At 49.4% G+C, this 24785-nt stretch overlaps 2 protein-coding genes across 3 annotated transcripts; both read right to left on the bottom strand.

The window, feature by feature from the left end:
* Positions 1-457: 457 nt before the first annotated feature.
* On the bottom strand, positions 458-7882 carry LOC310912778 (cytochrome P450 4B1-like). 2 transcript variants are annotated; one of them, XM_083867589.1, is made up of 13 exons: positions 7864-7882; positions 7109-7433; positions 6130-6271; positions 5384-5428; positions 5172-5299; positions 4632-4756; positions 4386-4537; positions 4087-4193; positions 3742-3932; positions 3313-3446; positions 2832-2896; positions 2070-2152; positions 458-1375 (listed from the first exon to the last, which is right to left on the bottom strand). In XM_083867589.1, exons 2-13 carry the CDS (start codon positions 7292-7294, stop codon positions 1207-1209), a joined length of 1527 nt encoding a protein of 508 aa, XP_083723715.1. In that variant the 5' UTR covers positions 7295-7433; positions 7864-7882; the 3' UTR covers positions 458-1206. The 2 variants fall into 2 exon arrangements, with proteins under 2 accessions (XP_083723715.1, XP_083723714.1); XM_083867588.1 differs by lacking the exon at positions 7864-7882 and having other exon boundaries at positions 7109-7838.
* Positions 7883-12638: 4756 nt separating this feature from the next.
* On the bottom strand, positions 12639-24284 carry LOC310912779 (cytochrome P450 4B1-like). The gene is made up of 12 exons (XM_083867590.1): positions 23702-24284; positions 19782-19926; positions 19080-19124; positions 18429-18556; positions 16795-16919; positions 16528-16679; positions 15864-15970; positions 15237-15427; positions 14285-14418; positions 14073-14137; positions 13781-13863; positions 12639-13391 (listed from the first exon to the last, which is right to left on the bottom strand). The coding sequence occupies exons 1-12, from the start codon at positions 23879-23881 to the stop codon at positions 13223-13225; spliced, it is 1524 nt and encodes a 507-aa protein (XP_083723716.1). The 5' UTR covers positions 23882-24284; the 3' UTR covers positions 12639-13222.
* Positions 24285-24785: the final 501 nt, after the last annotated feature.

Here is a 24785-nt window from a genome sequence, read left to right on the forward strand (position 1 = left end):
GAAAGGCTCCTTGTACCCCCACAACAAGCCCAATTCCAGGGCCAGTGCTCACCTGCACCCCTTGGGCAGGCCACTCTTGAACTAAGCAGGCAGTTCTCAGCCTCTTCAGGACGGGGTTTGAGGCAGAGTCACATCTCCTCTTGTTTTATTTTGCAAGCTGACTTTGTTCTTACCACCAGCACTTTTGTGTGTGCAGTGCATATTTCTGTTTTGCTTTGTTTCACCACAGATCATTTCAGTTGTTTCCTTACCATTGAAGCCCTTGGAATCCAAGGTGAGGAGATGGATGGTGCAGGATATGTGGAAACAGGCTCAACAGGGTGCATGGAAACAGTGCTTATGGCTTGAGAAAACACTGGCAGCATTGCACCCTTGGGTGCAGCCTTGCCTATGGCCTGCTGGGATTCCTCCTGTACTCTGCTGGGCCCCTCAAATGCAAAGGAAACCAAAGCCATGCTTGGAGATCATCACCACAAGGCTTTATTTTCATTTCAGAGAGGAGAACAATGCTGATCACATGCTGTTTCCAGTGTGCCAAGCGCTTCCTCAGGTTAGCTGGTGGCATTTTCTGTGCTGGCTCCTGAGCACCCTCAGCTCAAGGAAGTTCAGAGCTGGGGCAGAAAGGAACCACAGGCATTGATGTCCATAATGGTGGGCACAGTGCCAGCCCCAGAGCAGGAATCCTTGGGAGGGAGGTGAGTGGGGATGCAGTCAGGCTGCTGGGAGGAGCCCTGCTGGCCCAGCACACCCACGCTGGAGACAGGGCAGGGACTGGGCTGGGGCAGCACCCAAGCTTTAGGCATCCCTGCAAACCATGCCAGGTATTGTTCACTGCCAAGCCCAAGTAGGGAATCGACAACAGGACAAATCCACAGGCAGGGGCAGAAGTCCTATCAGGGAGCTTATCAGGGTAAGGTGGAGATGAGCAGATGAGACAGAGGATGCCCGCAGAGGTGAAGGATGGGCCACAGCCACGCTGTGGAACCCCATTAGGAGTGCTGCTCCTCCTGCAAGGACGAGAACTGGACCTGCTGGGTTTGGTGTTTGTGGGCTGAGCAAGCCCCTCTGGACAACAGTGGGACAGGGGTTAATATGGGAGAGGTCCAATGTGGCCACTCTGGGTCTGTTTGGTGACCCCCTCAAAACTCTGGGTGGAGAGTGTCCCTTGGGAGAGCTCTTGCCCCCCTGCCATGGTACCATGTAGGATCAGAAAATCCTCTTCAAATGCACGTGTATCCCGTTGCTGGACTTGAGGACGAGCTGTGGTATCATTATGGGAAACTTGGATGGGTCCGGGTAGAGCTCGAAGCGCCGCAGGGTCAGGGCCAGGGCCACTTTCATCTCATTCATGGCAAACTGCTGCCCAATGCAGTTCCTGGGGACAGGGTGACAAATGCTCCAGTCCCTGCCTTTGTCCCCAGCCACCCCGAGCTGGACTCACCCTATTTGTGAGCTGAGGGACCTCCAGCTGCTGCAAGGATGACACTGCAGCTTATCAAGCAAGCCCCTGATGCCCCCAACTCTGTGGTGGGTTTTTGCTATTTATTTTTTTATTAAACATTGAGAAAAAATATGAGATTGAGGGAATAAGGGCTTACTTCACTAGGAGGTGCAGCCAGCATCCAGCCAAAAGCCCAGACACCTCCAAAAAGGCTATTCTGGCTCTCTGTGGTGATCCTCTTGCAAACTACTGAGACCTCAGTATTCTACATCTGTCTATTGATACAGCATGGGAACCATGGAGACTTGGCCCCCTTGGCTTTGAGGTGCACTGGGCTTCACCCCTAAACAAAGGAGTGGTGTTCCCAAAAGAGGCAACAGAGGATGTAAACACCTCCACAAAGCCACAAGAAAATGTATGAAATCCTACAGTGACCACAGAGCTGGCAGAGCATGGAAATCCTATTACAGGAGATGCTGCAATAGGAGATGCCATTACAGAAAGCCTGCTTGAGTTGGCCCAGCCAACTTGGCTTCTGGAGACTGAGGGAGGATTAGCCTTAGCAGCTCACATCTGAGCTAGGTCTCACATGCAAGGCAGCCTGATGGGAAGGAGGGGGATGTCCTACCTGGATCCAGCAGAGAAAGGCAGGAAAGCATGGGAGTGCCTCTGTGCTGAGTTCTCTGGAGAAAACCTCTGGGGATCATAAATCTGTGGGAGCAAAAAACCCCATTTGGTCAGTGTTTGGTCTGATCTTGGCAGCACCAGGTTCTTTCCTGCCCCCCAGGTTAGGGATGGATGTGACCTCTGCTCTTCCTGATGGAGGTGCAGATGACAGATGACATCTGCAAATGTCTACAAAGCCCCTGAGTGGATCTTCCCCTTGGAGATACCCTGGTCACCCACTACAATGCCCAAGATGCCTGCAGGTGTTTTCTCATCCATGGCAGCAGGGATCAAGTCATTCCAGAGATGCCTGATCCTTGCTCTCCAGACAGCCACTGGAGGGAGGCAGCTGTGCACCCTTCTTCAAACTTCCCAGATAATTTTTGAAGCCTCTAAGGTATCATCTTAAAAACAAACACTGTCTTGTGGGCCTTGGGACTTCTCGTACCATTCTAAGTGTGTGCAGGGCAGCTGAAAGCAGTCAGAGCATCTGTGTCACCATGCACAAAGAGACACTATTGAACACCCTTTCCCAGCCCTTTGTCATGTTCAAAGCCTTTGGGGTGTTTGGTAACTCTATTGAACTTAGCATTTAGATGTGGACTGTTGGAATGACAAGGGAAAAAAAAAAACATAGGAGGGAAGCACAGGCTGCCTTTTTCAAGGGGAATGGATGTCTGGACTCAGAGACCATCTTCCCTTTCTTGTTATCCAGGTGAAATACCTCGGGGTCCTCCCACACTTCCCGGTTCCTGTGAATACCAAATATGTTCAGTCCAACCACGCAGCCTGTGAAAGAAAAGTGAGAAAAAGCTCATGACACCTCAGAGTGAAAATGCAGGAGAGGTGTTTTTGGGTTACTCTGCCTCCCTGGGCTCTGCAGGGGCTGTTGCAGGAGGTCTGGCAGAGATCTCCTGAAAATCTCACATGTCAAAAACAAAGACCTCAGACCTGGGTCCCTTTTTTTTTCTATCAGTGTATCACTTTCACTTGGCCAGGAACAGCACTCCACAAGTCCCTTCTGAGCTGTGGAGTATGTCCTTGGGACTCTGTCTAGCCACCCTTTCCAGCAGGAAGCTGTGGTAGTTCCATACAGCTACAGGAGAGAGAAGGGAGTCTGGAAGACCCTCCAGCCCCTCCACACAGAGCAAGGAAGCCACGTTTGTCACAGAGAGCAGCATGAAGGATGAACAAACGCCACAAACCTGCTGGCAGGCTGCGTCCATCAGGGAATGTGACGGGTTTGGTGAGCTGCCGGAACACAGCAGGAACTGGTGGGAACAGGCGTAAGCTCTCCTTGATGCACATCGTGGTGTAGGTCATCTTCCCAAGATCCTCCCTGAAAGCAAACTTGCTGAGAATGCACTCAATCCCTTTCTCTGTGTCATTGACAAAGATCTTACTGGTCTGTCCCAGTACAGACCCCAAGGGGAACCACCCATCACTGATCTGGACAATTGGCCACTACACACTGGATGCCACCTTCCAAACAATGCCTCAGCCACTGAACAGTCCACCCACCAAATCCTTATCTCTCCAATTTAGGGAGGAGAATGCTGAGAGAGACTATGTCAAAGGCCTTCAAGGGTAAATTAAAAGAGTTCAAGACAAAGGAATAAGAAGACCTATCTTACCACTCAATGGTGTCTCTGTCCCCTAGGATGCCCTGGATCTCCTCCCTGCAGCGTTGCTGGTGCTCAGGGTGCAGTGACATGCAGTAGAAGAGCCAGGAGATCCCACTGGCTGTGGTATCATGACCCTCAAACATGAAGGTGTCCACCTCAGCACGCAGATCCTCATCGGACAGTCCAACTCCATTTGAATCCTAAGAAAAGGAAAAGCATGTCATTGCTAAGCACAGATCTTTTAATTTTTATACCCAAAGAACTTGTATGATTTGGTGTCTCTTGTGCTGATGCACCCTCAGTGCCACACAGTTCTGCTCTTTGGCATTTGGTATGATCATTTCAAACATTCACCTTGCTACAAAGAAGGATGTCTAGAAAATCCAGATGCCTCTGCTTCTGGATCTTCTCAAGTTCCTTCTCATTGGAGAGCAACACTTTTCTTTCTTGTATTACCTTATCTGCAGAGAAGAGAGATCAGCTGGGTGAATCCTGCCCCTCCAGAGTACCCTCATGTACTTGACCTCTCAGTCATCAGCTTGGACTCTGTTTAATGTGTAACCCTCTGGCCAGTCCATGCTGTGGCCACACTCTGAGCCACTCCAGGGGCAAGCAGGGGAGAGGTTCAGCTGGGAAGAAAGGGGCAGGAATACCTGTGTGGTCATGGGCCAGCTGGCAGGCTTCCCGAAACTCACGGCTTTTGCGAGTCAAGCCATAGAAGATATCCTTGAAGGAAAAAGTCTGGATTCTATTGCTCAGGAGGCAGCTTAGGTCATAAACAGCTCTAATATAATAGTTGGAGTTGCTGTAAGGAGGATGAGGTCAAAGCTGGTGTTAGCAAAACGAGTGGTGAAACGGGAGCCCTTGCTTTCCCAGGGTTTGGAAATTCAGGCACCGACCTCTGAGTCTGACAGTTGGAATTATAACTGAAGGCACATTTCATGATGCTGTCTAGTGTCATCAAGCTGATATCCTGAGAGAGCTCCACTGACTTCCTCTCTGTGATCTTCTTGTCCCATTTATCCTAGAGGGAGAGGCAGGGGTAAGGAGAGGCAGACCACCATCTGTGGTCAGGTCATATTTTCCTGTTGCTCTTCCCAGATCCACACTGCTAATTGCTTTCTTTTCTGGAAGCAGAGGTCCTAATTAATGATATTCAATGAACCTAATATAACTCTTCTGCACATTTCTTTTCCCAGGTATGAAAGGATAATCATGAAGGCATGAAAGTATATCCTTTCAGTGGTTGATTTTGTTGGCAAACAAAGAGAAAGAACAAGTGGCATGTCCAAAGGAAGGTGAGGGGAGCATTTTAGAACTTCAAAACTACTCCAAAAATTTAGTGAAAGTAGAAACTCTCTAAGTGCCATCTCTTTCTCTTACTCATTTTTATTGTTTTACAGCTGAAAGGTAAAAGTGGCAGGAGTGAGAATTCTTACCAGCATCACTTTGACTGAGTCTGACATCAGGGTCACGTAAGGTCTCAGCACATCGTAGTGAAAGGCTGGGGTGAGCATCTTCCTGTGCTGGAACCATTTGTTTCCTTCCAAGATCAGCAGCCCTTTCCCTGAAGTACAAACAGCAAAGGCACGATCAGTTCCTGCAGGCTCTGACCACAGCTCTGACAGCCTTACTACTGCTTTTGACTTACCAATCCAGGGAAGTAGGAATTTGTAGGGTATACTAGACTTGGGATCTGTAAAATGGAACAGATATCAGAAATGTATGAATAACTAATGAATTCAACACAACAAAAGAGAAAATTCAGGATAAATTGGTATTAGATTTCGCCCTCCAAAAATCACATGATAGAATTAATCTCATTTCAATACTTGAAATACTGTACCACCAGAGTTTAAAAGTGATCATCTGCAATTATGACCGCAGTGGACTTGAAAAAACGGAGAAAGTTAGAACAAAAAAATGTGTGTGGAAAAGAAACAGCCATGGCAAATTCCAAAACTGAGAACAATGGATGGAAGTTACTGGGGATGGCCATTTATGTACCACTCATATGGTCCACAAAAGAGAGCAGAGGAGAAGACTTAAGATGCCTTCTGAGAGCCATTGCCATGACAACTCACACTTTTTACTGGCTTTACTGGGAAGCACAAATATTGTGGTGGTAGAAGCCATAGAAGACAATAAGACAAATGACCCTCAAATTGGGAACTGATGGGAAACTGGAAGGAGCAGGCACCTGGTCTCTTTTTTTCACAGGAATACAAACTGCTCCATGAAACCTGGGGCAGCCTGGGAGTTTGTGAAGGGGAGCAAGAGAAGAATTGCAATAGCTGTGGAGGAAGCTGGTGGAGGGGATACCTCCAGGCAAGTTTCCCAGTATTTTCTTAGTAGGAAAGTGTCAAAGACTTCTCAAAACCAGAGGTAGAGACTCACCCGTTCGGCCAAGTATGCTTTTGGCATATTCAGGATGGTGGATGACTAGAGAAGGCAGGACTGGTCCAAACCATCTGGGAAAGGCATAGGGATATTCTTCTCCCCATGACACTAACTGGTGTAATAATTTTTCAGAATATATCTGCAATGAGAGTTAATCAGGGATTAATAAAGGCAGAAAAAGAGGGACGTGCCAAGGAGAGCAGAGGTTAAATTTGCAGTCTCACGGAAAGGACATGCAAGACGTTCTCTCTTGGGAAATGAAGGAAGAGTGGGAGGACTTGGCACACAGGAGCTTTTATGCTGCAGGTGAAGGAGAGGATCAGCATTGCAAAGGGCCCATGCACAAGACATAAAGCTGCCTGAGCCACCAAATCCCTGTAGCACAGGACAGCTCCATGGAGAGACCCTTGCTGGCCTGAGACACCCTAGGATGGCCTGGGCTTGGAGCAGCTCCGTGTTGCACGTGGGAGCTACAGCTGGCATGGGCAATGCCAGGATTCCTGGTGGATGGCCCAGGAGGACCAAGGCTGTCACATCCCTGTTCCCCAATTTCAGCAGTGGGTGGCATGCAGTGTGAAAGCAAAACATCTTCACTATGGAACGATGAATATGGCTGCACTAAAACACTTCAGCAGCTATAAGGTAAGACACTCCTACTGGTAGAAAGTTTCATGTAGCAAAGAGACATTTTATGATTGCTCATATTTCAATAACTTCACGGAACTCCCATAATTCTTTGTTTAAGGTCATGATTGAAAAGAGCATGACTCCTTTTTGCCGAATGATTCACACCACATATCCAACATCCTTTCCTCTTGCCCTGCAGAAGCCTTGGCACTCCCTGTGGAGGGATCCTCTACTTTAGGAAGAGACAGGAGCAGGGGACATGCACATCCCATCCCATTCTTCTCATTCTGACTGATACTTTGCACAGCTGGGACAAACCCACCCCGGCTGAGCCCAGCCCACTCCTTACCAGGTGGTTGTGGCCATAGAGCCAGTGTTTTGGGGGGCCAGGGAATGCCTCCATAGCTTTGATGAGTTTCTTCCTCTCCCAGTAGAGCTGGAGCACCTTCAGCAGCACAAAGGCTACACCAAGCAGCACAGACAGCTGCAGGACGATAGCAGAAGGTCTGGCTGTGTTGTCTAGCAGAGATGCCATGTTGGTCCAGGACACTGCCTTCTCCTCCTGGTTTTCTCACGCCTCAGCCAGGTGGTGAGCTCAGTGCAGGTAAAAATCCTCTTCCTCCTCCTCTGTGGGAGCTGAACTCTGAAGTAGAGCTGACAGCAATTTATACCTGCTGGGATATCATGGCAAACACTGAGTCAGCTCAGCCAGCAGCCTGTCTCACCCTTTGACCTGCTTTCTGCAGGCTATCGCTGCAATCTGGAGAACAAACAGCCTCTGAATATTTCCTGCTTTCTCTGGAGTCCCAGCAGCCCTGCCACACACATCCACAGCTCTCCATGCTCAGGGAGATGAAGCCAGAGGAGGGAGGAGGTGAGATATAGGCAGGCTGGGGCTCTGTGCTGTCCTCAGAGAGTTCAGGTATAGAAGCTGTTCATCTGCCCACAGGAAGTGAGGAACACAGGCCACAATGAGTGGGCTGCAGGGATTCAGCCACCTCCATCTGTGACAGCAGTGCTCTGTGTGACTGCAGCATCACCCAGCTCTGCTGGGTCATTGCCTTGGAGAACATCCCTGGTAGGCACAGCACTGAGCAGCGTTACCTTTTCACACACTTGGCTATCTTCATGAAAATTAGTGTACCTTCTTATATTGAGCCAGCTGGATCTGTGTGAAGGTTCAGGGCAAAGTTAAAGACTGATCTTCAGGAGGATGTAATCAGGTTATGCATTTCTTAGGGAAGGCTTTGGCTGTAGTCAGAGCATAAGGGACCCAGTTTGATATGACAAACTCTTGTGTGAAGACCTGCAGAACATTCATAAATATGATGCTGCGTAGTTGGGTCCCTCACAAGGTCTGCACAAGAAAAAGAAGGAGGTCTGATGGTCGAGCCTTTGTTCAGTGCCAATGGAGCTGTTTGGGATGTCCTGTGGTTCCTACATCATTTCCAGACTTGGCTGGCACCTTTCAGCAATCCCCTACAAAATAACCCATAAATACCCCTAAACCCACAGGGGGAGGGGCCAGGCCAGTAGATGGAGTTTCTGGTGCAGCCACAGATGAAACTTTCATAACAACACAGAAATTCTCGGTGGTGACAAAGTCCCTGGAGAGTGGGTTTGACCGTGAACAGGGTGAATTTTTACCAAACTAGCTCCATTACAGTTATAACATAACCAGTAACCACTGTTGAGCATGAAGCCAAGGGATATGAGTTGTCTTGAAGGGCAAGTGAGATGTCAAGTGCTGAGCTGATATGGAGGGAACATAGAGGACAGAGTGGCTAAACCCACATTTATGGGGATTTGGAGCAAGAATCTGATCTTGGGTGATAGCAAAAATGGTTGCCTAATCCAGTCTCCAGCCTCTGCATTCTATATTTCACTGGTGAAGCAGAGAGAAAAGCCTTTCTCATGTATTTCAGAGGTTTCACAGCAAGAGAAGCCATGAACACTCACAGCCTGGGGAAGAAAACTCAGGAGGTTTTGCAGGGGAAGAAACAATTTAAGCCCAAAAGGCAAAGTGAAGTTGCTGCAGAGCTGCAAGTGGAGAAAAGGGAAAAGAGACAGTATTGGTTTGATCATTGTAAGGGCCTGAGACAAGGCCAGAACAATGTGTTAACACCAGGAGAATCTACAGCCCTGGTGCTGGAGGACTCCAGAAGAAGATCTCAGCATGAAAGAGCAGGTACAAGGGTCTTCTGAAAGCCACAGCAGTCTGGGGAGGCTGGCAGGGGGAACAGAAGCTTGGCTTGACCTTCTGGGCATTTGAGACCACTGAAACTGCAGCTGGGTGTTAAAGGACACTTGGAAAGTTGTCAAACATTCGCAGAGAGCCTCTGGGGAGTTGGCTCAATGCTGTGGATGTTCAGGTGATGCCAGTGGGGTCACAATAGTTCAAACGATCAACATAAAACAACCCACTTACACTGAAGAATTTCTACCCCATACCACAACTATGGACACAGCGGGCTGTGGAATTTGCTTTCTGGGTCTTGGGAATTTCTTCACTCACTTTAGACACCTAAGCAGAAGAAAGTGAGGATCTTCCTCACTGATTTAACTCACAGTGTTGGAATTCATTGCAGAAAAAGTGTTTTACTGAGCAGGTGAAATTTAGGTGGCAAATGGGTAGTTTGCCCCAGAGCCTGACCTTGCAGCAGCTGCTTTCCCTGGTTGTGCCTGTGTTTATTCAGATAGGAAGAGGAGTCCAGGCCCATCTGTCCCTGTGTGTTCCTGCAGCACTTAGTGATGACAGATGAAATGTAGCAGTAATGCCAAAAAAAATAATAACATTTCAAGCTTCCAAACACATGATAGATGAGAAAATCATGGCAAGAACCCAGCAAGTGTTGCAGAGTAATACAAGCTGCCTGGATCCCATCTGACCACACATGTCTGGAGGATGAATGTATATCTGGAAACATTTAATACAGCTGTCTTACAAATATGTTGCAATGCTTATTTAATTTACAGGCTGCTTCCAGTGTAAAATCCCAGCGGAGTTTAGATGGAAATTGCTGGTGCCATCTGACAGTGAGTTTGCCTGGAGAGCGGGGTGGGTCCTGCGCGGGGACCGCATTCCCGGTGCTGCGAGACAGCTGCTCTCCCTGCTGGTCCTGCTGCTTCCAGCCTGCCTGGCAGCATCCAAGGAAGTGCCACCAGCGACCTGAGATGGACAGACATCCTTCACGTGATCGGGATGTGGCCGCACAGCGCCAGTGACAACCTGCGGGGAAAGGAACACCTAGAGGAGTAGGTGGCACCTTTGCCCTGCTGCTGTCAAAAAACCAATCTGCGACGAGAAAAATCCGAGATGTTTCTCGCTGAAACAAAGACTGTACTTGTTGCACCTCGTACAGCCACTCCCATGAGCTCTCGCTGAAAGAGTTATCTGAAAATCTGAATCACACAGTCCAAGGTCAGCCTATCACCTTTGCAATTTCCCTTTCTGCAGAAAGTAGGGGAAGGATAAAGGAGTAGGTAAACTCTCTGCAGCTGATCTTTGACTGTCTTTATTGCAGTAAGCAATACATCCCATGTGACTAGGTCTTTTTATTAATACTATATCTCTAATACCTAGTAGGGGAGAGGTAACTGCAGGGAATTGCTCCGAGGAGTCGTTCTGGAGAGATCTGACTCTGGCACTGGGGCACAGTAGTTCCACAAGCCCTGCTGCAGCCTCAGCCTTGCTCTCCAGTTCAGAAGCAGGGCAGCCATGGGAGATCTGTGATGCAGGACGTGAGATAATGCAGGATATGAGATATGGGATGCAAGATGCAAGAGGTGGGATGATGCAGGAGGCAGGATATGGGATGAGGGATGCAGGATGTGGGATGCAGGCTGGCTGGCCCAGCATGGAGAGCTGGCTGGGCATGCAGTACTGGCTCTTGTGGCTCAGGGAAATTGTGAGCTGGGCTGCCATGTCTGGTGTTATTTAGCACACTGTCTCCAGTTCCTGGCCTTGGGGGTGCCAGCACCAAGGAAAGATTTGGAAACAGATTTTATGCTGGGTTTGGGTGGCTGCAGGGGGAAACCAGGCTCTGCTCCCTTCTCATGCAAAGAAGCCACAAGCACAACTCTGAGAGGACAGTGAGAGTGCTGCAGAGTGTCTTCCCTTTCCCTCTTCAGATATGAAGAGGCAGATTTTCAGCGAATCCTAAAAATCCTAAAATGAGGAAGACAATGACTGAACTGGATGAAGACAGGAACAGTCAGGCTTTTCCATCCCAGGGCTAGGAATATTCATGTATTGGATGGTACAGTTGGGACAGCAGCAGTGCAGCTTTCCCTGTACCCCCAATTCAGCCCACTCACAAAAACCAAACAAAACCAAAGCTTCCCCGGCCTTCTACCACATCCATTACCTGCTCTGGGCTTCTGGAGTATTCAGTAAAACCAGTCACCAACTTTTAAAACCTCTGCAGACTCCTCAAATAAACTATGCCAGGGCTTGAGAAATCTTAGGAAGTGCTTGATGTTGTGTAATCCAGATCTACCCAGATGCAATTTAGCAGCTGCCATTTATTTACATGAGGACTGTTATGTCAAGTTCACCTAGTTTGATCCCCTTTAACCTACTTTCTTTCACTAGGTACACCATGATTTCAGCCTTTGCTCTTGCTCATTAGATGCTTGTGCTTTAATCTTTCACATTGGAATGCCAAGGTTCATCCATTCCTCTTTAGATGGTATTTTTTTTTTCAAATCTTGTATATAAGAAAATTGCATCCAATACAGAGATGTATGTAATTTACTTCTGGTAACTTCAGTTATTTTGATTAAAAAATTTCTCATTTTGCACTTTAGAGTATGTAAGCTTGGAGTAGATGCAGTTGCTTTTATACTTAAATCTCCAAGTAGGGCTGAAGGACACTGTCTCATTTCATCTGCTGAAAGAGACACAAGTGAAAAATTTTTGAGAAATATTTGTGTTTATGCATCCAAGTAAGATGTTTTCTGTGATTGCAAACAGCAGGATATTATTGATTCATATTACCTTTTCTGTCTCTCCGTGTACAGAACATCCACTGGAGAGATTGCTGACTGTCAGTCATTTTTCCTCTTGGTTTTGTGCAATGCTTGTGCCTGCTCTTGTGCTCATGGACTCGCATCCCATTCACTGCAGCAGTTTTTCAATTTACCAAGATAATTCTGTATCCTGACATGGCCCTCCAAAGAGCTTGTGGTGTCTCATAGTTTCATAACTTTTGACATTTTGATGAGCATACTCTGTCTCTCTCCATTGCATAATTCTGATTTCAGCTCGAGAGCTGCACCTCGTGTCTGAAGAGGGGACAGGCAGCTGGAGCAAGTGGATTTTCTCCTGGGCTGTCCCAGAACATCCCTGCAAACCAGACTCTGCAGGTGAAGGCTGTATGAAGTCAGCTGCTGTCTAACTGCACAGCAGCCTTCTCACAACCCTGGAACTGCAGCTGGCATCACTGTGATGATAATTGCGACAGCAGCTTTTGGGATTTCACAGTTTGATGTGTGATATTTTATCCCAATAATGATTCCTGCAGAGGCAGGGGACAGCTCACTAGTGTCCTCCAGTGTACCAACTCTAGTAATTTTATCAGCTTAAGAATATAAAATAATACTAAAATAAAAGGGGGAACCCCACCCCCCCCAGACACACTTTCTAACTATCAGAACTCTTATTGATGATTGATTATTGGACCCCTGTTAAAGAGTTGCCCATGGAAGGAGATGCAGATGCTGTGTTGGCTGAAGACACACAGGCAGTTTCCTGGCCTGTCCAGGGTGGTCTTTTGCTGCTCATGGGCTTCCTCTCCATCTTCCATTTCTAAAGGGGTTTTGCACTGCATTTGTGATGAAGCAGACAAGCACCAGAAATATAAACAACACAGCTGCTGTTGCAGGAAAAATTATTGGTTTATTAAGACAAAAATTACAGAACATTTTGCAGTTTGGGCACGATTTCAGAGCCCAAACTGGAGTCAGTGCTTTCAACAAAACAGAGACCCACTGAGTGTGAGAAGTGAGACAGAGGTCTGTCACAGGCTGTCCCCACTGCAGGAGAGGAGGGCTGACCTCTAGGCACTGAGGAAGGTGCTGATGACAGAGCAGGGCTGGAAATGGTCACGGATTTGGCCAGGGCACAAGTGTGAAGGCAGGGTTTGGTAAGAAGGAAGCTGGCAGGACCTGCAGATGTTCCCAGACCAGGCCAGGCCAGGCCTTATGGCAGTGCAAGGGGACAGAGAGCATGGCCATGCCTGGCTGCTGTCACATCAGAGCCCTGGAGCAGAGGACAGTGGGACTGTGCAATGTCATCCCAGCCACCTGGGCCTAGCCTGGAAAGGGCTTTCAGCTGGTGGATGGAGCACTGAAATCAGGAATCCTCCTCCCCAAACCCTGCCCTGCACTTCTGCCCCAGAGAAACATTGCCCTGTCATCTGCTTGGTCCCTCCCTCTGGTGAAGGCAGGATGTTTTCCAGCATCAGCGGATTTTCTTTAAATACAGGGGGATCCCGTTCTTGGAGCGAAGGATGATCCGAGTGATTTTGAGGGGAGGCGTGGCAGGGTCGGGCAAGAGCTCGAAGCGCAGCAGGGTCAGCGCCAGCGCCACCTTCATCTCGTTCATGGCAAACTGCTGCCCGATGCAGTTCCTGCGGAGAAACGGAGCAGCTCAGCCAACTCCAGCCCAGTGGAGTCAACACAGGGCAAAGGGAAGGACTGGGAGGAGGGATGAAGGGGTGAATGAAGGGGCAGGAGGGTGGGGTGCAGTCTCTGCATCGAGGAGAGGAGAGCAGGTGAGCTCAGGATGCTGCAGGCTCCCTGTAGGATGCCAACAGGATGTTCCACAGCTTTGGGACCTAGTTCCCTGTCCCCAGAAAGGGCTTGGCAATGCTGCCTTCCCATTCTCCCTGCTGGTATGAGAACCCCTCTGTTGCACAAACACTTATATCCTCATTTAACTATTTAACTAATTCTGCAGGGCCAGGACTGCAGGTGGTGGTATCTGCCCACTACTCCCTCAGTGTTCAATTCCCTTTACCTCATTCCAGCAGAAAAAGGCAGAAAGGCATGAGAATGCCTGCCAGAGACATTCTCCGGGGAAAAACGCAAAGGGTCAAACACCTAGAAATGAAGAATATGCAGCAAGAAAAAGCAATTATTTAAAGAACACAGTACTGACTGATATCTTGAGAAATGTGACACCCCTTAATTTCTGAAGAGCCCCATACTAGAGAGAGAATTCTTCTCTCCTGTCAACAGGTGAAGGGGACATGGGAAAAGCTACGTCACAAAGGGAAAAAAAAATATTAGGAGATCAAAACAAAACTCACCAAAGGATCTTTCCATACTTCAGGGTTTCTGTGAATGAGGTAAATGCTTATTGCAGCAACACCACCTGGAAGGCAATTGAGGAGGAGAAAAGGGCTCAATGACAAAGAAACAAGCCAACATCTGCACAGCCCTGCCTGAACATCTGTGCCAGCGAGGACGCAGCTGGTGCCTGAGAGCAGGTTTTTGTGGAGCAGGAGTGGGATTTACAGACCTTCGGGCAAGGTGCGTCCATCGGGGAAGGTGACGGGTTTGCTGAGCTGCCGGGACACGCCGGGCACGGGGGGGTAAAGGCGCAGGCTCTCCTTGATGCACATGGTGCTGTAAGTCATCTTGCCCAGGTCCTCCCTGTTGGAACAGGCAGGCTGAGCCCCACACTCCCCCCACTGCCTGTGCTGCCAGGTCCCTTCACCCACAGCCACCCAGCCCCTGAGCAGATCCCCCTGCAACAGAGCAGAGGGACCCTGTGGGCCTGATATTTCTGGGCCTGAGAGATTTTGGCCTGCTAGCAGCTGCAAACTTTTTCCCAAGGAAAATTTTCTCAAGAAAGCTTCTTCTCAGAATAACCTGGGCAAACAACTATCCTTTCTCAAAACAATCTTTCTTCAGGTGGTGTTTTGCTGTTTCTCTAGTTTAACCAATGGCATTAGAGAGGTGTCATTCCTATTCACTAATCATGTTAAGTCTGTATTGAAACACCTTATAAAAGGTAGCAAGAATTAAACAATAAAGCCTTTTTTCTATGCTCTTTGCCTTCTGAAATATTTGGAGTCTCTCATCTTTCTTTCGTGTCCTACAATGACAGGATCCACCATGCCCAGCCACAGGCTGCTGGGGGCTGGGGATGCCAGGACACTTCTGAACAACCACTGAACAAGCTCAAGTGCAAAGTGACAGTGAGAAGTGAAAAGCACATCTGTGATGTCCTGTGGTGAGGAAACAGGGGAGAGCAAAGAGCAGTGCTGGTGGCCAGGAATTGGGACGGCATCCTGAATGTCCCTTCCAGGGTGGCAGGGACTGAGCTGAAGGATCTGCTCCATCCTGTGAAGTCCCTGTGCATGCAGCAACCTTTAGCACCCCAGCTTTTGAGCCTTGAAGATGTTGCTCACTCAGAAATGGCAGTGATAGGAAAAGAGTTACCAGCAGAGGAAATGGTGCAACCTTACCACTGGATTGCGTCCCGGTCCCCCAGGATACTCTGGATCTCCTCCCTGCACCGTTGCTGGTGCTCAGGGTGTTCTGCCAGGCAGTATAAGAGCCAGGAGATTCCACTGGCTGTCGTGTCATGGCCCTCAAACATGAATGTGTCCACCTCAGCACGCAGGTCCTCGTCAGACAGTGCAGCTCCATTCTCATCCTAACAGTCCAGAGACACTATCAGTGGCCCATATATATAAAATTATATATATATATATATATTACACTAACACACACACATACATATATAAATATGTAAATATCCCAGTAGGGGCCATTGTATTATTTCAGCTATTGCAAAAGGGGCGTGATGATGCCTGTGGGATGTATGTAAACAAAACCAATGTCTGTTTACATTGAACTCAGAGCCCCTTTCCCTTCACTTTAAAATCTCTTTATCCCCCATATAAAACCACTAGGACTACAAAATCCCTCTGCATTTTGTATACTCAAAAATACATCTTCAACTGGGAGGGACAGGACTAATTTTTTTTTCAATGGCTTGTGCACTCCTGAGGGTCTCTGGTGATTTGTGGCACCCCTGCAAAGGCTTTTGCAGTCTGTGCCCTGCCACACATACACTCCTTGCCACTCACTCTGGCACACAGCAGAATGTCCAAGAAGTCCAAATGTCTCTTCTTCTGGATCTTTTCAAATTCCTGTTCATCTTTAAGGGACTCCTTTCGCTCCTGGATCACCTTGTCTGGAGGAGAAAGGGGTTAAAGGTTCAGCAGAGTCAGGAGATGCCAAGCTGCAAAACCATCCTTCCTTTGGATGCAAACCTCATCCAAGGAGGTGAGCACTACTCAGTCCATGATGCATTTGACCTGTGCTTCTGCATCACAGGCACTTTGGCTTTTTCAGCAACATGGCAACAAATGCCATGGACATTGTCATCTTTTCTGCAAGCTTCTCTGTTCACCATGGACTTCTCACCAACTTTACATACCCCTCGTGCATTAAAATCAAACCTGGCTGGAAATGGAAAATCATTCCTTGCACTAGTGTTGTCTGCATGCCCATCCTTTGTCTCATCAGTTTACAGGAGCATTTCCAGAGGGCAATTCCTCCATTAATCCAGTTTAATGACCCAGGAGCTGCAAGACCCCTTTGTTTCATACCTAGATCAGGTCACTGCTGCAAGCTGATGCCCTGCTTGGATCTCAGCTCTGAGCCTCTGGGCAGGATCACTGGGCAGGCAAGGAGATGACCTGACTGCCTCTGTCCCAAGTTTTGGGAGAGGATGCCAGCAGGGAGTACCTGTGTGGTCATGAGCGATCCTGCAGGCCTTCCTGAACCGAAATCCATGGGGGCTGAGCCAGTAAATGATGTCATTGTGGTAGGGGAAGATGCGGAGGCGCTGGTGCACCATGTGGCAGAGGTCGTAGACAGCCTGGATGTAGGTGTTTTTCCTGGAGAGAGGGGAATAGGAAACTTGTAAATTTGGGAGCACACTGACAAGCAATTTGCCCATTTCCCTTCTGAGCTCCAAACTTCCTGCCAGGGTTTGGGGCAGCCAGCACTGACCTGTCGGTCTGGCAGTTGCTGTGACAACTGAAGGCACATTTCATGATGCTGTCGAGAGTCATCAAGCTGACGTGCTCAAAGAGCTCCACTGGCTTCCCATCTGCTGTCAGCTTTTCCCACTTATCCTAGGGCACAAAGGAGACAGAAATGAGAAGACAAGAGTCAACCCTGCATGATCTGCAGTCACCCCCTGGTTAAATGAATGCTCAGATACATCCCAGAGAAATGAGAGAAAAAAAAAATAATAAAAAAAAAGGGGATCTCTTAACTGCCAGCAAATTGCCAGAGAAGAGAAGCCAGGAGTGGGATGGTTAATAGGAGATTTGCCTCAGGCAGCTGCTATTCTTGGATCCTGGTGGTGGTGAGCCCTGCTACACCCTATCCTGAGGCAAGGGCACCCTGGAGAAGCCCAGGACAGGTGCATTTCTGGGAGATGGGGAGTTACCTAAATCCTTCTTATGATGTAGTGTGTTTTTCTGTACAGGAGCAGCATTAGGCTTCCCTGGGTGTGTTCCTGAGCACATTTGAGCTTGGTGCCCAAAATGCAAGCCTTGGAGCAAGGTTTTTTCTCTGTCACACAATCTCTGTGCCAGTGTTTTGCCAGCAGGTAATACAAGAGCTCTTGCTCAACTCTTTGCATAGGAGATCCCCAGAGAAACCATAAATCTTGTCTCTATTCCCCAGCAGACACGAAGGGATGATGAATCCTCTGTCCCTTCCCGGCTTTAAGGAACGAGTGGACTTAAAAGCTGAGAAAGGGAGGGGAGGGAGGAGCAGGGTCACATCGGAGCTCCACAGTACCAGGATTAAGGGGACAGATGCTCGCCTGTAGCACATGCAACGATTGCCACCTTGTGGCACGAGCTCACACAGCTGGCGTTGTGCACAAGGAATTTCAAGCTCCCGGGCACTTCTGAGCCTTGCAAAAGCTCTCCTGGCTCTCCAGCCCCTGGCTCCTGGCTGCTCCCTGGGCCAAGAGGAGGAATCCAGCCAGGATCTATTTGAAGCTGCTGCGGAGGTTGGAGTGAGGGAGGTGAAGGAGAAGGAATAGATCCAGCATCCAAACTCCCCCAGTTCACATGCACAAAGCCTGGTGCCCTTCTCCTGTAATTCCTACTGGTTTCCATCCTGCCCAGCACCAGTGGATTGAAGAATAATGCATTTTCATTGTTTATGAGGCATGGCAGAGACTGAAGTCCAGTCATGGGTATGTTGACAGCAAATAATACCCTTTAACCCTAAGTCACAGTATAGCTCTGCTCCAACCTTTATTTTTGGCGGATTTATTGTGAACATTTATTTACCTAAATCTTTTATTTAGACAAACACCTTATAAGAAGTGGCCATTGGAACTAAAATCATGGACGGTTTGGGGATGGCAGTAACATTAATCCTGAAATCTCAGCCACAGATCCCAAAGCAGCACCAGAGACACTGTCATTGCAGGGAAGCTCAACCTGCTCATCCCTTCCAATGGATGCTCATCCCTTCCAGCTCAAGGGCAGGGATTTGGGATGGCTCAGAAAGATTGACCACCAGGATATTAAAGAAAACCCTGCTCCAGCATCTACCTCCTAACCAGACAGGATGGGGAAAAGGAAACAGGGCAGAGAGAGGAGCACCAGGAGTCCTACCAGCATCACGTTTGTAGACTCTGCCATCAGGCCCACATACGGCTTCAAGACGTCGTAGTGAAACCCTGGAGTCAGGAGTTTTCGGTGCTGGTGCCATCTGGGCCCATGTAAGATCAGCAACCCTCTCCCTGGGGAAACACAGGCAAGGCATGTTTTTCTGGGCACAAGCAGGATGCTGCCTGCAGACACAGCCTCAGCCTGCACAGGGTGTGGTTAAATCTGCCACCTGAGCTGCTGTGAGATGGTATTTCCATATGCTGCCATCAGCCCCAGTGTTCCTGGAGCTGAGCAAAGCCCTGCCCATCAAAATGGCACAATGATGTGTCTGAAAAGAAACACCAACACTACTGGAAAAGAGAAGTTCAGAGCAGCAGATATATTTTTCACCAGTCCTCCAATGAATTTAAGCTTCTCCCATCACCAGCCTTTGCTATCTATGGACATATAAGTGTTTGTACATATGTTATGTCTGAACTTTCTTTCCTTGAAAATAAATAGAACAACATAGCACCTTTTTCAGTAAATGCAATAATTTCAGGAAGCTTTTAGCTACAACTCCATAAAGGAACAGGTACAATGCTGCTGATTTATAGTGTGGTTTTGACTACCTTCAGAATCATTCCTCCCAGACAAAGCCCTGGAAATACATACCAATCCACGGGACTAGGTGTTTATAGCTGATGTTATCCTTGGGATCTGTAACAAACAAACAGACAAACAAACAACATAAATAAAGAGAAAATAAAACGGTAAATGTTTTAATAGCATGAATCCAAGTTTGCAGCTGAAAGCTCCCTCTGGGCTCTCACTTTTGGTTGGGTATGAAGCAAAATCAGTGGCATCCCTTCAGAACTCCCAGTAATTCAACACAAAACGACTTAAGTCACTGCCAACTGCAATAAACACATATAAAAGCAGATGCTCACACTGGAAAAAAAACAAGAATATTTGTAGTCCAAAGGCTGTGCTATGTGATAAATGATTAACCCTCTCAGACACCACGGTTCAGCAACTTTTCTTCTCAATGCACTAAAGATACTTCTCTGCAGTAGGAGCCAGGACTTTGAACCTAGAAAAAGGCTCCCAGGTGTCTTCTCCTTACTGGGATCAGGCACTTAGTAGTTAAATTTTCAAGGAGCACTTGAGAAAGCCTGATTTTCCAGCAATGGATTTGGAGCCAGGTCAGCCCTGGACCCCTGTGCCTGAAGTACCCAGGGCACAGCATGAAGGAGGGGTATCTCTCCATGTCTTTAGATGATTTCTGAAACCCTGCCTTGCTGTAAATTTTGAGACTGGCACGGGAAATCTGCAGGCTGGGGTTGCTGCTCCCCAGCTGAAGCCATAATCTCTCACCTCCTCTGCTCAACAGCACCTTGGCATAGTCGGGATCAGTGACAACCAGGAATGCTGAGAAACTCCCAAACCACATAGGGTGAGCATGTGGGTACTTCTGTGCCCAGATCTCTGCCTTGTCCAGCACTTCTTCCTCCTTGAGAAACTAGTGAGAAGAAGAAAAAAGAGAATAAATACACAGATTTGGAAGGGAAAAAAAAAATCTCCCAATACATTGTCCTAAAAGTTTAATAAGCACAAAACCAGGTAAGGACAAAAAAGGTGTTTTTCCTCTGTTTGCAGAGCATGGGAAGTAGAGATGTTTGTTACTTTTAAAGCTCCTGTAAAATAATTCTTCCTTATCACTTGACCTTAAGCTAGAGAACATCCTTAAGCACCATGGTGGTGCCTATCAGCTCATAGGTGTTATCTGCTCTTTTTCCACGGCCATCCCATGGAAGACTCAGATTTGCCCCAGACAGCATCTGCATTTTGTGGCATGCAACTACATCCTCACTTGCACATGGCTGAGCAATTAGCACCCTGCAGCTGGGAGAAAATACAGCAGCCAACAGCATCACTGCTGGGTCTGCCCCAGTGCAGCTGTGAGAAACCACAGCCCCCTTCAGACATTTAGGTGGAGAAGGCCAGTGTCCAGGGAAAATTCAACAGAATTACTCCAGATGGATTGTACAGAGAAGGGAAGTCTGGTTAATAACATTACATTAAGAATTCATTGATTTCTGGGAATTGAATTTTACAGGCAAAGAAGAGTAGGTGCTCCTAGAAAGATTTATCTCCTGTCCTTGGAAGCTGCAATCTGAGGAGCAACATGAGCACCAGCTTTCATATCAGCAGCAGTGGTAGGTTCACTCCAAAGTAATCACTGCTTTATTGCTTTTACAGCTTGTGTTGTTATGTACAGGCAATAGACAAACAAAAAGTGGAAAGATCCACAATCACAGGCAGAGGAAAAACAATCACAGAGACAAAACCATGTAAGATTCTTTTTCCTTTGAAGAAAAACTACTCTGGGCCAATGTGCAGGGGGAATGATTTTGGTAAGCCACGTCTGACATAGCTGCTGCTGCTTTGACTTGAAGCTTGAAGGTTAATTAAATCAGCATACTGGTGCAAAAATCAGCCTCAAAGTGACCCTATTGACTGTATCAAGTGAATATTTGTTCAGTCGCTTTAGTGCTGAGCTATCTCAGCTTTTAGTCTGGCTGGTGTTTCTCAACCCAGGACATGGCTCGTAGTCAAATGATCACCCACATCAAATAATCAGCCACGTGTGGTCTTGGAGAGGTCACTCATGAGTCATGGGGTGTCTGCCAGGGGCATGTCCATGTTCAGCTCCAAGACTGAGCCCCCCTTGCTCAAGCTGGGGGGTCCCTGCAGCACATCCCACGTGACTCCCACATTCAGCAGAATTACAAACTACAACCAGTTATTACTTATTACAGAAAGCTCAACTTTGGTTAATTAGATTCAAGATTTTGAACTTAATAAATAGAACCATCAATTTCTCTGACTTCAGGGATCAAGTTTTGGGGCAAAAGGAGGCAGCCCTCCTCAGCACTCAACTCTTCAGCAGAAGCAAGGCTTGGCACAGTGCCTTTAGCTAAGTGACACCTGAACATGTAAAGTCCCTTTGATAGAGCTGCCTGTGCTTCTCCTGTCATGAATCACAAGAAACATAATGGAAGTAACTGGGAGATGCTGAGCAAGTCTCGCTGGCAGAAATTCTAATCCTAGAAGCTTTTGCATCCATTCTTGTTTTGGAGCACCACCCTTGGCTTGTGCTATCAAGAACCATCCCTGTGCTGGCAGAGGGTTGAATGGGTTTATTCGAGAGGAGAAGTTGCCCTCAAGGTTAATAACCTGCTGCACCAAGCACTCCTGGAGCAGAGGGTGCAAAGTGTTCCTCTGTGAGCTGCAGAGGAATAGAAAGCTTTCATGCCTTAATCAGGGCTCCAGCTACCCGGCTCTGCATGAAAGACCATTACTTCTACTCCTTCTTCCCTTGGGGGCTTGAAAAGAAAAGTATAAACCCCACTTGGGTCTAAAAAAGAAAGGTAATTGCCTGATCTCCTGCTGAAATGCAAGTTTTGAAATGGATCCAACACTAAAAAGCATCTGGGAAGAGGCTTAAGGGCACTTTTAATGATTACACACTGATAGCAAATGACAGAGAAAACACAGGAGCTGAAATCTGAGCAGGAGGGTGTGCTGGGTGCAGCCAGAGCCGGGCTGGCTCCTCCCCACACGGGCAGAAGTGGACAAAGGGCTGCCGGGGACTGACACCCTCCCTGGGCCAGCAGGGCAGTGACCTTGCTCTCCTCTGCTGCCCACCAACCTGGCCATGGGGAGTCAGTTAGGTCAGCTCAGGGCTGGCACTCTGGGTTTTAACTAAGTCGTGCTGCTGCAGTGAGACTATGCAACCTCTTCCTGATATTTTAATGTCATTTCTACTGAGTGATTTGGATAAGCACAGAATAATACCCAGAGAATGCTTGAAAACAAAGTGATGTATTCCTAGGAGATCCACCCAGAGCATGACAAATACGTTTGAGATTCTAAACTGGCCTGGATCAAACCTGAGAAACAATAAGTTAAATCAGCAAAGCAGGAAATGGCAGTGCTCTCCCTCTGCTCACAGGTTCTCCTCCAGGTGTGTGCAAACTTTGTGTTCAGTGTTTGCCCAGAGCATTGCCAGGTTTCTTTGCTGACTCGACAAACTGCTTTGGGGAATTCAGCAGCATTAATCAGCAAATTATCAAATCTTCAAAAAAGGAATTCTCAAACAAACATTGAGTTAAAAGTTGAACAACCTGGGCATGATGACAGCAAGCATTTGTCACAAATGATCAATTTTCCACCAGGACAAATAGTCATATCTAACAGACAGGAGAACATAGTTTATTTAATTGCAGTTTTAAAGTCTAACTGGCAGTGTAACAAAGCCCTGAACTGGCCCATCTTTCATGCTTACATTGCCAAAAGACTCCTTGTCCCGTCCAGCACAGCAAAACTGGCACTGCCACAGCACAGAGACAAGCCCTGGGAGGTCTCCTTCTTACTTCCCAGTAATTTTTCAGGGTGCCAGTTATTCAATGTGCCACAGAGGTGGCCACGACAGGACATCAGCAGAGCCCAGCAGAGGGCAAGGTGATTTTAACGGTGTGGAAAAGCCGTTTGCATCAGGCAAGCTCAGTTACACCTCGAGAGGCTGCTGATGAGTTGTGAAAATCTGTTTGCCAAGGCAGCCATGGTGATCTGTGTGGGCAAGTGCATAACTCAGGGAACAGTCATCCCTGCCACCAGTGACCAGACAAGGCTCGCCTGTGTACGTGGGTTTAGTTATGACCTTAATCCAAAGAAGATCCACAGCCCCTGCACTGGATGCAATGCCTGTGTTGTGTTTTGTGGCTGAAACGTGGCTCAGAATGGCCTGTTTCACCTGGCTGTGAGGCTGATGGGAGCTGGCAGGGGAAAGTGCCTTTGGATGCCGGGAGCAGCATCTGCTCAGCATCTCACCGGCCCAGCGGCCCTGCCCTGCCCTGGCTGCCAGAGGGGCAGAGAGGTGACACCGGAGCCCGCCCCGGGACAGAGGAGAGTGGCTGTGCTGCCTCCAGCTCCCACCGCGGGATGCCCTTGTCTGTGCCACACTCTCTGTGTCACCGCTCTCTTCGCCTGCGAGCTAGCCACCACCCTTCTCCCCCGTGCAGCCTGCGGGAGCTCTGCGGGAGCTCTGGGCGAGCCCTGCCCTCGCGAAGCATCACAGGCAGGGAGAGCAGACTGCTCCGGCTGGGTAAAGGGATGCCCACCTCCGACCCACCCAGCAATTCTCGGGACCAGCCCAGCCAGCATCATTCCCGCACGGCCCTGGGGACAGAAGGCTTCTCCCCGCACTCCCCCCGCTCCCGGCTCTGCCCCACCTCGTGGACGTGGCCGAAGAGCCAGTGGGTCGGGTACCCGGGGAAATCGGCCAGCGCCCGCAGCAGCTCCCGCCGCCGGTGGAACAGCTGGATGGCTTTCAGCAGCACGCACGTCAGGCAGAAGACGGCGGCCAGGTGCAGCACCCTGGAAACATCCACGCCCAGCCACAGCAGCTTCATGGTCCCGGTGAGAGCCGCCGGCCGCCGTCCCCGGTGTCCCGCAGCGCCCCGGCCGCGGCAGCCAATGCGGGGCGGAGAGGCAGGTCCAGAGTCCGAGCGGCTGCCAAATCACGGCAGCGCTTGTTGGGAGGGAAGGGAAAGGAAGGGGAGCATCCCGCGGGAACGCTTCGCTCGCCGCCGCGCCGGCGGAGATTCGCTGCCCACCCCGAGTCCCCGGCACCGGCACCGGCACCGGCTGGCTCCGCGCCGGGCTGAAGAGAGAGGGAAAGACCGCACCCTGCGATTCCTCATCACATATTCCTGCTTCACGAGGTTACACCCTCATCTCCACCCATTCCCATCCCGCAGCCTGGCTGACAGCTCCCGCTCTCCTTCCCCGTCTCCCTCCCTCCCGGCTGCCGGCTCCGTGAGCCGCCTCCCAGCGCCGGCCGGGACAGCATCAGCATCTCCCGGCGGGGAGCGCGGGGAGCCCGCCCCGCGCCGGGCTGGCGATGCCGGGCGTCAGCCGAGGGCGGTACCCGGCAGCTTTGGCACGGCTTTGGCACGGCTTGGTGGCAGGTAGAGGGCAAACAGCTGCCGGGCAACACCGTTTCCCTGCCACCACTATCTCTGCGAGCAGCAGCCCCCCCCGAGCCTGGCGGGGCGAGGGGTCGGACCGCAGACACAACAGGCGACATCGGCCGGGCCGAGTCCCCCGGGCCTCACCGCCCCCTTCCCCGCCCGTCCCACCCGGCGGGGGCGGGACTCGAACCCGCGGCCCGGCCCGCGCGGGGCGGTCCCGCGGCGGCCAGTGGCAGCGCGGCTTGCTGGCAGGCGGGCGCGGCGCGGCCCGAGCGGCCATGGCGCGGGCGGGGCGGGCGGCGGCCGCGGGGCCGGGCGAGCCGCCGCGGGGCCGGCCGGGGAG

The sequence above is a fragment of the Zosterops lateralis genome (genome assembly GCF_965231275.1).
Source record: "Zosterops lateralis genome assembly, chromosome: 9".
Taxonomy (NCBI): domain Eukaryota; kingdom Metazoa; phylum Chordata; class Aves; order Passeriformes; family Zosteropidae; genus Zosterops; species Zosterops lateralis.

Excerpts from the sequence above, each read along its gene's own strand:
- LOC310912778 (XM_083867589.1), bottom strand. The coding sequence starts at position 7,294 with ATGGCATCTCTGCTAGACAACACAGCCAGACCTTCTGCTATCGTCCTG. Across the intron at positions 3,447-3,741 it reads GACAGAGACACCATTGAGTG|GGAGGATCTTGGGAAGATGA; the intron begins GTAAGATAGGTC and ends GTTTGCTTTCAG. Across the intron at positions 1,376-2,069 it reads CCTTTCTCTGCTGGATCCAG|GAACTGCATTGGGCAGCAGT; the intron begins GTAGGACATCCC and ends CCCTGTCCCCAG.
- LOC310912779 (XM_083867590.1), bottom strand. The coding sequence starts at position 23,881 with ATGAAGCTGCTGTGGCTGGGCGTGGATGTTTCCAGGGTGCTGCACCTG. Across the intron at positions 16,680-16,794 it reads AGCAACTGCCAGACCGACAG|GAAAAACACCTACATCCAGG; the intron begins GTCAGTGCTGGC and ends CCCTCTCTCCAG. Across the intron at positions 14,138-14,284 it reads TGGACGCACCTTGCCCGAAG|GTGGTGTTGCTGCAATAAGC; the intron begins GTCTGTAAATCC and ends ATTGCCTTCCAG.